Source organism: Nerophis ophidion, linkage group LG20, assembly GCF_033978795.1.
Source record: "Nerophis ophidion isolate RoL-2023_Sa linkage group LG20, RoL_Noph_v1.0, whole genome shotgun sequence".
NCBI lineage: Eukaryota > Metazoa > Chordata > Actinopteri > Syngnathiformes > Syngnathidae > Nerophis > Nerophis ophidion.
This window is the reverse complement of record NC_084630.1, coordinates 2764035-2777825: the sequence shown is the minus strand read 5'-3', so window position 1 is coordinate 2777825 and position 13791 is coordinate 2764035. Positions and strand designations below refer to the sequence as shown.

The 13791-nt window shown below is 39.1% G+C and overlaps 1 protein-coding gene across 7 annotated transcripts in view; it reads right to left on the bottom strand.

Moving 5' to 3' along the window:
* lef1 (lymphoid enhancer-binding factor 1) overlaps positions 1–13791 on the bottom strand; it is a 208027-nt gene that overhangs the window by 95177 nt on the left and 99059 nt on the right. For 6 of the 7 annotated variants that reach the window (XM_061880301.1, XM_061880299.1, XM_061880300.1 and 3 more), the window contains exon 4: positions 542–769. In XM_061880301.1, the coding sequence (XP_061736285.1) occupies positions 542–760 (219 nt within the window). In that variant the 5' untranslated portion in view covers positions 761–769. Of the gene's footprint in view, positions 1–541; positions 1263–13791 lie in introns of those variants that run through there. The other variant, XM_061880296.1, reaches the window with a different exon arrangement.

The window sequence follows — 13791 nt, the reverse complement described above, 5'->3', positions numbered from 1 at the left end:
TTGATGACAAAATATGAAACTTACTTTTGTGACGACTGAATTGATGCAAATGAAAAACTATTAGCGAATAAGTTTGTGATATTTGTGTGTGGAAATATTATATATATATTTTTTAAATAAAATGTAGGTGCCTTGCTATAAATGTAATTTTAAATACAGTCTGCATGCAGTTTAGCATCATTCCATGCACTCCAGCTGCAAAAGATGCAGTGCAGAGGTGTTCTTACAAAACAACATAATCTAGGCGCTGCACCCTACCTATTTTGCATAACAAAACGATTTGATTGCATTATAACCTCATTTTAAGGCATCCATGTCCAATTTGTATTGCTCTTATGACAAACATATGCACTTGAACTCTTACATTAGACGGCTTTCTTCATGAAATCAGGATGATGGTGAAGCAAACATGAGGCCTTTGCAGTGTGTCTAATAAAAAACAAGTGACATCTGCTGAATACTATTTTTTTTTTCCATTTAAAAGGTCAATTAAATGGTCTAACATGCTTTTGGGAGGATGGATGACTTTTAATGGACTCACATCATGACTGTTGCTGTTTGGGCTGCCCTCTGACTCATTGACCAGCGAGGACTTGATGTCTGCCAGGTCTCCCTCCTCCTCGGAGTTGCTGAGCTCGGCAAAGATTTGCTCCTTGTGCGGGTCTCCTTCGTCTTTGAAGGGGATCATTTCATCCGTGGCGCACAGCTCCGGGTCTCCAGCACCTCCACCGCCGCCACCGCCTCCTGACAACTGGGGCATGCTGCCTCTCTTTTGCACCCACGATCAAAAATAAAAACGGAAAACAATCAAAACAGTAACTAAATGTTGTAAAGTGGGAGCTCCCACTTTAAGGATTCCGTGTGGCGTGCCCCTCCACCTTTCCAACTAAAATAACAGGACTAATTCAGGACAAATTCATGTTTTTTTTTTCTTTTTCAATTATACACCACTTTTAAATGTGTAGTCCTGTGGAAACCAAAACAAAAGTAATAGTCCCAGTGGAAAAGTACAAAAAAAAAAGAGAAAAAACAAAAGAAAAAAAGTGCACCAGTGAGTGGATGTGCACACACGTAGGACCAATCCACTCGTCAGCAAACATCCACAGTGAGAAAAAACATGACATAAAATCACAAGTAGGTAAAGAGAAATGTGATGTTTTGTTTAAAAATAAAGCAGCGTGGAGGAGCTACTTCCACACCGCTCACGCAGAGTTCCACGGTGTAATGTAACCGGTGTGTGTGAGGGAGAGAGAGTGTGTGTGTGTGTGAGAGTAATGTGGCTGCTCCCTCCTCCTGCACTGATTGACACTCCCACTTCACTAACCCGAGCCCACTTCACTGCTTCCCCAAACAAATGGCCAGCAGTCAACACCAGCACTCATAACAAACATAGCGTGGAAAGAAAAGTGTGTTGTTATAGATATTTGGACGTAGATATGGTGTGCAAAAAATACTTTTTATGGGTCATCCTACTCTAAATGTATTTTGTCAGGGAACTTTTTGATATTTTTTCTGAATGGGTTACAAATATTTCAGATACTCTACACCGCACGTGTCAAACTCAAGGCCCACGGGCCAGATCTGGCCCACGAAGATAATATGACAATAAAGCACTTTTTGGCCAAAGGTATTTGTTCTTCCATTTCATTCATTCATTTGGCACAAAAATCTTATAAACAAGGGGTTCTTAACCTTTTTGACCTTGGGGCCCAAGTTTTTCACTACAGAAGGGCCCGGGGCTCACTCAACTATTAACACTAAATTAGTAATCTTACTCTTGATTTTAATCGTATTCAAAAAATATATATAACTTATTTACAGTTTAACAGGATACACCTCGTCAAATGACATCAATCAATCAATCAATGTTTATTTATATAGCCCCAAATCACAAATGTCTCAAAGGACTGCACAAATCATTACGACTACAACATCCTCGGAAGAACCCACAAAAGGGCAAGGAAAACTCACACCCAGTGGGCAGGGAGAATTCACATCCAGTGGGACGCCAGTGACAATGCTGACTATGAGAAACCTTGGAGAGGACCTCAGATGTGGGCAACCCCCCCCCCCCTCTAGGGGACCGAAAGCAATGGATGTCGAAACCATGTTTAAATCGCTCAGATTATTATCAAGAAGTAGGTCGGGTTGATTACAAAAATAAATACTAGTCAATACACTGCAAAAGAGGGGACTCATAAACTGATGAAAAATAAGTTTACATACTGTAGAATTAGGTAGGGCTAAAATAAATAAATGTGAATTAAATTGATAAATAAAAGCAATATATTTATCTTTAAATACGTTTTCAATGAGGTGGCGACTTGTCCAGGGTGTACAACGCCTTCCGCCCGATTGTGGCTAAGTTAAGCACCAGCGCCCCCAAAGGGAATAAGCCGTAGAAAATGGATGGCTGGATGGATGGACATTTTCAATAAAATGTAAGTGCAAAATAAAATACAGCTTCACCACTTTAGTCATAATTTTTGCACTTAAGCAACTTCTCCATGACTTTGGCTCCAGACTTATACTTTTTGTTTGAGATTGTCATTACTTACCCAAGTGGTGGGAAAAGTAGAACCGAGTACCGCTGCGGTCAATACCGACCACAGCTAAAAAAACAGACATTTTTTGTCAGCCTTATAGGGGACGCCTGAGCCCAACTATGGTTAAGAAACTCTGGCCTAATCTTGAATGTAACCGGATTGCAGCAAGCTATGTTTTGGTTATCAAATATCTGCGTGTCACTTTGACTTACAATTCAAAAGAAAGTTATCCATCGATATAAAATAATCAAACACAACGGCCAATGCAAATTGTGCAACAAGGTTATTATACCCTGATATTAATATTCATATATTTTCTGTTACAAACAGCCCTCTGAAGGCAGCCATAATTGCTATAATCTTAATGAAAATGAGTTTGACAGCCCTGCTCTACTTTTTTTTCTACAGTAAAATGCTGTAACCAAAATGTACTATAACATTACAACAAATGGCAGTAAAATATGACATCCTTATATTTCACATAAAAGTACTATAATCACAGTCCTCGATAATATCACAACAAATTGTAAATTAAAATTGATTTGTCTCTACAGGGATTCCGTAAACTACGTTGCAAAATCTTGTACTGTGGGTGGCAGTATGCTGTTAAAACTAAAGAATAATTAGCAATGAAATTACAAATCTGAAGTTACAGCTTATAGTTGCAACTTTGTTGTAATTAACTGTAAAATCCCAGTTTGGCAATTACAGCAAATTGCTGTAAAGGCATTTCACAGTAAGTTACTGTAAATGTTACTGTAAAGGTAATGCAATTATTAGGCAGTAATTTGCTGTTGTTTTATGTGTATCCAACAGTAACAGGTAATTTAGGATGGAACAAAATAACTGTAAACATTTAAAAAATATGTTATTGAATATAATTCACATAAAGTAAATAAAAACAGTATTTTTTTATGCATGTTACTATAAGTGTTTTAGTCGCTAAGTAATATGTATATTTTATTGTTGTCAAATGATTAATGTAATCACACTCTGGAATTTGGGTTACTGATGATTATCAGGTTGTTGCTCGCTTGCATAATTTAAATGAACAAACACAGATGGACACAAATGCAATTTTATAGTCCGAATGCTGTAAAGGAAATGTTCAGGATGTTTTACTTGAATGGATGTCATTTATTTGCACAAAACTTGGAAACAGTTTTATCTAAAGTCCCATCAGGGTTTATTTTGAAGTAGAGTCTCCTCACTTATCTTTGCACTAATGTATGCATTGACCTGATCACTGACCGTATAACAACCTGCTCCGCCTGTCAAGTAGCCATTCGCAGTTAAGATAAAAAAAGAATAGCGTGATTAATCTGCGTACATACATGATTCATGTGATAATGTTTTGTGATTAATCACATGAGTTTACTTGTTATTTTTGGTAGCCCTTATATATTTGTTAGAGGCCTTTATATTTTTGGGTCACTTTTCCCCCATGTCTACAATAGGTTAATCTCAATAAATTGAAATATCCTTCAAAAACTTTTGTTTCAGTAGTTCCACTAAAAAATGTAAACATTTAATTATATAGATTCACGACACACACAGTGAAATATTTTAAGAGTATATTTTCCAATTAATGAAACACTGTCTATAAAGTATGTGCCTTGTGATTGACGGGCGACCGTTTTAGGGTGTTATTTTTTATATATATTTATAGTATTTTTTTTTTTTTAAACATCCTAATGCTGCTGGACATTGAAGGGGGGCTCTAAACCAACTTTTTTTTTTTTAAATATTATGTACAATGACAATAAAAGCATCTAATCTAATTCACTAAAATTAGAAAAATGACTCAAAAAGTTCAATATTGTGAACTACTGGTTTTCACTTTAATCTGCAAATTAACTGCAAAAACTTCCTAACCCTTTGATTGGTGTCTTAGCCTGACTGGAACTTCTGAATATTCACATTTATTGAAATGTACCTGTGTAAAATGTTTGCATTTTTCTAATGACTTGTTACTTTACCTGTTGTGACCCATCATGTTGCCAAAATATATAAATACAGTATATAAACAGCAAAAGGAAGACTTGTCCCAAAACATATGTCTTACTGAAATATTTATATCAGCAGAGTCCAAACCATTTGTATGATTACAAATTAATTGATGCGTGGACTTACTTTGACACTCTTGGACTGTTTTTGTAGTAAACATAAAAACATGTTAAAAACCGATCAAACATTGGTTGAAATATGTAAAGCAGCTCAAATAACTTTAACACCGTCATGTAATTAAGATAAAGCAAATACTGCAGGTGTGATTTGTGTCAAATTTAAACAAGATGAGTTAAAAACTTGGCCGCCATTATTGTCGTTGTAGAGGCACGTTCGGGACTGAACTACTAATCTTCTACTTTTCATTTGACATTTATTTGTCTGACAAATACACAACATGGTGTCTTGTGTGTTTGTTAAACCCCAAATGGTGGACGGACTTGAAATGTCTCACACAGTTAAACATGCTCTTTAGCCAAAGCACCACAAAAAATGGTACACATCTGGACTCTCACTATTATGTTAGATCCACTATGGACTGGACTTTCACAATATTATGTTAGATCCACTATGGACTGGACTTTCACTATTATGTTAGATCCATTATGGACTGGACTTTCACAATATTATGTTAGATCCACTATGGACTGGACTCTCACAATATTATGTTAGATCCACTATGGACTGGACTTTCACAATATTATGTTAGATCCACTATGGACTGGACTTTCACAATATTATGTTAGACCCACTATGGACTGGACTCTCACAATATTATGTTAGATCCACTATGGACTGGACTCTCACAATATTATGTTAGATCCACTATGGACTGGACTCTATCACACTATTATGTTAGATCCACTATGGACTGGACTCTCACACTATTATGTTAGATCCACTATGGACTGGACTCTTGCACTCTTATGTTAGATCCATTATGGACTGGACTCTCACAATATTATGCTAGATCCACTATGGACTGGACTTTCACAATATTATGTTAGATCCACTATGGACTGGACTCTCAATATTATGTTAGACCCACTATGGACTGGACTTTCACAATATTATGTTAGATCCACTATGGACTGGACTCTCAATATTATGTTAGACCCACTATGGACTGGACTCTCACTATTGTGTTAGATCCACTATGGACTGGACTCACACTATTATGTTAGATCCACTATGGACTGGACTCTCACACTATTATGTTAGATCCACTATGGACTGGACTCTCAATATTATGTTAGATCCACTATGGACTGGACTTTCACAATATTATGTTGGACCCACTATGGACTGGACTCTCACTATTGTGTTAGATCCGCTATGGACTGGACTCTCACACTATTATGTTAGATCCACTATGGACTGGACTTTCACAATATTATGTTAGACCCACTATGGACTGGACTTTCACAATATTATGTTAGATCCACTATGGACTGGACTTTCACAATATTATGTTGGACCCACTATGGACTGGACTCTCACTATTGTGCTAGATCCGCTATGGACTGGACTCTCACTATTATGTTAGATCCACTATGGACTGGACTTTCACAATATTATGTTAGATCCACTATGGACTGGACTCTCAATATTATGTTAGACCCACTATGGACTGGACTCTCACTATTGTGTTAGATCCGCTATAGACTGGACTCTCACTATTATGTTAGATCCACTATGGACTGGACTTTCACAATATTATGTTAGATCCACTATGGACTGGACTCTCACACTATTATGTTAGATCCACTATGGACTGGACTCTCAATATTATGTTAAATCCACTATGGACTGGACTTTCACAATATTATGTTAGACCCACTATGGACTGGACTCTCACTATTGTGTTAGATCCGCTATGGACTGGACTTTCACAATATTATGTTAGATCCACTATGGACTGGACTCTCAATATTATGTTAGACCCACTATGGACTGGACTCTCAATATTATGTTAACCCCACTATGGACTGGACTCTCACTATTGTGTTAGATCCGCTATGGACTGGGCTCTCACTATTATGTTAGATCCACTATGGACTGGCCTTTCACAATATTATGTTAGATCCACTATGGACTGGACTCTCAATATTATGTTAGACCCACTGTGGACTGGACTTTCACAATATTATGTTAGATCCACTATGGACTGGACTCTCAATATTATGTTAGACCCACTATGGACTGGACTCTCAATATTATGTTAAACCCACTATGGACTGGACTCTCACTATTGTGTTAGATCCGCTATGGACTGGACTCTCACTATTATGTTAGATCCACTATGGACTGGCCTTTCACAATATTATGTTAGACCCACTATGGACTGGACTCTCACTATTATGTTGGATCCACTATGGACTGGACTCTCACTATTATGTTAGACCCACTATGGATTAAACTTTCACACTATTAGGGACGGCGTGGCGCAGTGGGAGAATGGCCGTGCGCAACCCGAGGGGCCCTGGTTCAAATCCCACCTAGTACCAACCTCGTCACGTCCGTTGTGTCCTGAGCAAGACACTTCACCCTTGCTCCTGATGGGGGCTGGTTGGCGCCTTGCATGGCAGCTCCCTCCATCAGTGTGTGAATGTGTGTGTGAATGTGGAAGTAGTGTCAAAGCGCTTTGAGTACCTTGAAGGTAGAAAAGCGCTATACAAGTACAACCCATTTATCATTTATTATTTATGTTAGATCCACTATGGACTGGACTCTCACTATTATGTTAGATCCACTATGGATTGGACTTTCACAATATTATGTTAGACCCACTCAACGTCCATTGCTTCCGGTCTCCCCTAGAGGTGGGGGTTGCCCACATGAGGTCCTCTCCAAGGTTTCTCATAGTCATTCACATTGACGTCCCACTGGGGTGAGTTTTTCCTTGCCCTTATGTGGGCTCTTTAGTGCGGATGTCATTGTGGCTTGTGCAGCCCTTTGAGACACGTGTGATTTAGGGCCATATAAATAAACATTGATTGATGGATTAAGGGACTGACAAGCAGGTGTGTAAAATTCCAACAAGATCGGTTAAAAAAACAACATGGCTGCCCTTCTTGTCATTGCAGGGGCACGTACGGAACTTAGCAACTATAGTAATTGTCCACTTTGTCTTTTATTTTTCTGACACAACACGGTGTTGCGTTGTTGTTAAACCCCCAATGTTGGACCGACTTGAACTTTCTAACACCGTTTAATGCAATCTTTAGCCAAAGCTTGGCAAATGTTGGGACAAATCTTTAAAGATGGAAAAAAGAAAACAATGTTGCCCTCTTTGTAATTGCAGGTGCACGTGTGACTAAAAAACTAATTGTACACTTTCTCTTTGACTATTTGTCGAATGAATATACAACTTATTTATATTAGTATGAATATAATCAGTATTCCTGCTCAGTGGTCCTGTGGTTAAAGTGTCCGCCCTGACATCAGTAGGTCGTGAGTCATACCAAAGACTATAAAAATGAGACCCATTACCTCCCTGCTTGGCACTTAGCATCAAGGGTTGGAATTGGGGATTAAATCACCAAAATGATTCCCGAGTGTGGCCACCGCTGCTGCTCACTGCTCCCCTCACCTCCCAAGAGGTGGAACAAGGGGATGGTTCAAAAGCAGAGGATAGTTTCACCCCACCTAGTGTGTGTGTGACTATCAGTGGTACTTTAACTTTTACAACATGTATGCTTCCATTTCTCCCAATTTGAGCACGACCCATAGGGGAACGCCAAAAAAGTATTTTAGAAAAAAATTGAAGTAGAAATTTGCAAACAAACCAAAACACACACAAACACAAACACGTAAATGAAGAGTGCAGCTAAAGCTATTGCCAGTCAAGGATGTGCAAATTTTTTTGTCGCCCATTTAACATACCGTATTTCCTTGAATTGCCGCCGGGGTGCTAATTAATCTAAAACCTCTTCTCGCTCCTGCGCTTACCAAAGGCATGCGGTAAAAGTAAGCATGCGCTAATTATTTCAAAACCTCTTCTCACTCCGGAACTCTTCAAAGGCATGCAGTAAAAATTTGAGTGTGATGTAAGCTTGGACCTAAAATCCTACTGAATAGCTCTTAATCTTCTTCCCTTTATGCGATTTCAAATTACCGGTATTGAAATCAGCCTCCTCCATTTTGAAAATGATGACAGGGGAAGTGTCACGAGTTTGACCAGGCGGTAATACTAAGCATGCGCTAATTATTTTGGGAAGCGAGTTTGACCCGGCAGTAATTCAAGGCAGGCGCATACTATATAGCCTGCGGAAATTCAAGGAAATACGGTAATAATGCTAGTAAATCATCAAGAAGAGCCAGATAAAGTGGTTCGGGCATCTGGTCAGGATGCCACCCGAACGCCTCCCTAGGGAGGTGTTTAGGGCACATCTGACCAGTGGGAGGCCACGGGGAAGACCCAGGACGTGGGAAGACTATGTCTCCCGGCTGGCCTGGGAACGCCTCGGGATTCCCCGGGAAGAGCTGGACGTTGTGGCTCGTGAGAGGGAAGTCTGGGCTTCCCTGCTTAGGCTGCTGCCCCCGCGACCTGACCTCGGAATAGCGGAAGATGATGGATGGATGGATGGATGGATGGTAGTAAAATAGAAAAATACATTAAAAAGATCTGGCTAAATAATAAAAAATACTATATATATGTATGCATTATTTATCTATTTAAAAAAAATTATATTTATTTTATTCGAGGAAGCGTTTCCACATGGACTGTTGTGTGAGAGTCCCAGTCGGGGCTAGCGAGCACACAACTTTATACAGTTCGGTGAGGGTGGGGGAGGAGGAGGCGGCGGGTGGGGCGGCGAGGAGGGTGGGGGTGAGAAGGGAGGCAGGGAGAGGGTGTGGGGGAGGGGGGGTAGTGGGGGCGGAGCTGCGGCTGCCTTTGATCTCACAGCGGCTGGCTCTTTCATCCCTGCATGCCCCCCCTCGCCGCCATCACCCTAATTCCCCCATCCCCCCCCCTTCCCACTCCTCCCTTGACACCCCCCACCAACCTCCCCTTTGTATGACTAAATTCGGTCCGAGTGTGGAGCCAGGCCAACATTTCCACATGCACTGGGGCAGAGAGAGAGAGAGAGAGAGAAAGAGAGAGAGAGAGAGAGAGAGAGAGAGAGAGAGAGAGAGAGAGAGAGAGAGAGAGAGCTCTTCCGGGTAGGGAGACAAGGGGGGTGGGGGGGCGGTGTAGAAAAAAAGATCAAAGGGTTTTGGGTTTTGGAAGAGGCGCGTGGAAAAGAGCTGGGACTGGCTGCATTCCAGAGTAGAGCGGAAAGCGCGTACATGCACACATACACAAACTTCCCAAACGCGCACACTGCAAGCTTGGGAGAGTTAATTAGAGCCGAACAACCAAACCTTTCATTCAAAAAATGAAGATGGTACATTGCTTGTTGTTTTCAGCCACTTAAAAAAAGAGAGGGAGAGAGAAGACGACCATGCTGCTGTCTGTTCTGCCTCATTACTGTAACGCTTTCATTGAATTAGCTGCTTCTTTCTCCCACAACATCGGCCTAAAAGGACGCTAATAGCGACAAACACAGTTCCTCAAATTGAAATGTTGGGTGATTTTACCTTGGATTTTAGAGGTGGGGGGATTATTAGATTTTTCTCACAATTCGGACATGGGCGAATGTAAAATCGATTAGTTAAACGTCAACAATCGATTATTTATGTATTGTAAATGAAGGAATGCAGACCGTTCAGACAGCAAAGATCTGACTGGCTCCTTTATTTTATGTTGCACTTTGGCACACATTTCCATTCATTTAATAAATGTAATCGCCGCGTTTTTAAAAGTTGAAAGTGATGAATGCTTATTTAAAGTTAAACTAAAAGTACCAATGATTGTCACAGACACACACTCAGTATGGTGAGAGTATCCTCTGCATTTGACCCATCACCCTCACCCCATAGCAGGTGAGGGGAGTAGTGAGCAGCAGCGGTGACCGCGCCCGGGAATCATTTTGGTGATTTAAGCCCCAATTCCAAACCTCGATGCTGAGTGCCAAGCAGGGAGGTAAAGGGTCCCATTTTTATAGTCTTTGGTATGACTCGGCCAGGGTTTGAATTTACGACCTACCGATCTCAGGGCGGACACTCTAACCAAGACCTGGGCAAATTAAGGCCCGGGGGCCAGATATGGCCCGTCAAGCTATTCAATCTGGCACACCAGACATTCCCAAATTTTGTTTTAGATCTCTAAGATGGAAACTGTAGCTGCCATTACGATGTGCAGTGACGTTTTCAGATGATCGTAAGTCTTGAACTATACAAAGTAATTCAATGGTTGAAATCTAAGCTTTTGCATGATATACTAGTTACTGTAGTAATCTACTACTGTAGTAATCTAGCACCAAGCAGCGTGGGTGGCATACTTGCCAACCTTGAGACCTCCTATTTCGGGAAGTGGGGGGCGTGGTTAAGAGTCATATATTATCTATATATACTATCTATATATATATATATATGTATATATATATATATATATAAAACACTTGACTTTCAGTGAATTCTAGCTATATATTTTTTTTCATTTTGTTATTATATATATATATATATATATATATATATATATATATATATATATATATATATATATATATATATATATATGAATAAAATAAATACTTGAATTTTAGTGTTCATTTATTTATATACACATATACACGTATACACACACACAACACTCATCTACTCATTGTTGAGTTAAGGGTTGAAATGTCCATCTTTGTTCTATTCTCTGTCACTATTTTTCTAACCATATGCATGCACAGTTAGACTCTCTGGCAGAGAAGAAGTCTAGCAAAACTCCTAACCATTATGGACAACACCTCCCACCCACTATACTCGGACCTTGCGGAGAAAATGAGCATGTTCAGTGGAAGGCTCAGACTCCCAAAATGTAACACGGAACAACACAGGAGGTCCTTCATACCGACAGCCATCAGACTGTACAATGCATATGTTCCTTGACTGCACTTAAATGTAGAATATATTTATATTATTCATATATTATATATATAATATATTATATATATTATTTATTATTATCATTGTTTATTGTAAGCGAACTGTGGTGCTGAATTAAATGAAGTACATTCTATTCTATTCTATGTACAGTAGATGGCAGTATTGTTCTGTTTAAGAGTGTCACAAGTTCACAACATTGGAGCTTACGGCAGACAAACGGTAGACAAAAATGTGACTGCTGTTGTTGTGTGTTATTACCGAGCTGGGAGGACTTTAATGAAACTGCCTAACAAAAAACCCACATAAGAAACCAAGAACTCGCCCTCGATCATTCTACAGTTATAACGTCATTAGGCAGGTTCGCTCTTTATACTGTGGGAAAGCGGATGTGAAAACAGACTGTCGACGCGTCACTCAGGTCCGCTTGGAGCTGGAGGGGGCGTGGCCTCCAGCTCCACCTGAATTTCGGGAGATTTTCGGGAGAAAATTTGTCCTGGGAGGTTTTCGGGAGAGGCGCTGAGTCTTCCGGAAAATCAGGGAGGGTTGGCAAGTATGGTGGGTGGGGAGTGTTTCCCTGGAGTGTTTCCAGAGCGGCCAGCCTGAAATGCGGGTGTCAGGGACAGACACGGAAGTAGATTTTTACTACAAAGTTCTAAAGTTTAGTGATATATCAAATATATCAGATTGTAGGTGGGGCTTTTTTTTTTACCCTTCATGTTCATTTTTCGCTGTTTTTTGCAGTTTGGTTGCGTTTTCGCTTGGTTGTAAAATATGTCCATATATGTTGTCAATATACAGTATTTTATCGTTCATAGTGAATATTGTAAATCCCACATTCTTTATTTACATAGATAGATAGATAGATAGCACTTTATTGATTCCTTCAGGGAAATGTACAGAATGTACATAAAATGTACATTCTGGGTGTCTCATTCAGTAAAAACAATTTTAATTCCATTCCGTCTTTTAAGGCGGTCTTTAGCATTCAATCAGACATTATTGTGAGATTTTGTAATAGTGTTCGTAAAAACAGATATAACGGCCCCAGACACATTTTTCCTTGAAATTTGGCCCCCGAGTCAAGATAATTGCCCAGGCCTGCTCTAACCACTAAGCCACTAAGCAAATAGGCCATGAGCAGGTTTACTTAGTGAAATAAAAATAAATTTAAAACTGCATCAATACACATAAATTAAAGATGCATCAATAAATCATCATCGAATTGAGAGGTGCTCAAAGATTCCCACTTCTATCGGATATGTCTTGTTAAGATGGAGCAGGCCTGCAGGAGACAAAGACTATGTTTACACTGCAGGCCAAAGTGGCCTAAATCAGATTCTTGGAAGATCTGATTGCTTCCAGCTGACTGTTTACACTGCAAGTAAAATGTGATCTTTATCAGACTCCAGTGTAAACGCACACAGGCCCCAATGTGGCCTCAATGTCATTTTCATGCACACTTCCATAAAGGGAAAACAAAGGAAGTTGACCAGGAGGAAGTTGCTACTACTACAAAATAAAAGAAAAGTCACAACACCTTAAAAATGTGTGTTTTCTTTTTTGTCTAAGTAAATTAAAGTAATATAATGTATGAATGGAAGTAAATGTAAAATGTATAATCTTCGGAGAATAAATTTGATTCCTTTTTTTCTGTTGGTAAAGTCATTATTGTTATTTTGGCAAATAGAAGCATCAAACTCAATGTAGGACGGCCACACTTCAAAGACAAATAACTATGAAATGAAAAAGAACTATTACAAAGAACAAACATTTACAATATAAAGCAGTACTTTTATTAGAATAATTATTAAGATAAATGTTGAAATATTTCAAGGAAAAAGTGTCAAGAAAAATGTTTTATATGACAGAAATATTGTCCTAATCTTTCAAAAATAAAGTGGCAGCATTACAAGAAAAAAATTGCAAGTTGAAATGTTTACCGTTTTTTGGGGGGGTAAAATCTTTATTGTTATTTTGACAAATGGAAGCATCAAACTCAATATGCTAGGGTCACACTTCAAATGCAAATAATTACTGTCAAATGAATAAAGGCTAAACATTACAAAGAGCAAATATTTACAAAATAAAGCAGTACTTTTACGGGAATAATTATTAGACTTGAATGTTGAAATATTTCTAGAATAAAATGTCATGAAAAACAGATATGGTATTCAAGAAAAAGTAATATGACAGGAATAAAGTGCTAATCTTTCAGGATTAAAGTGGTAGTATTACAAGAAAATACAGTAGTCAGAAG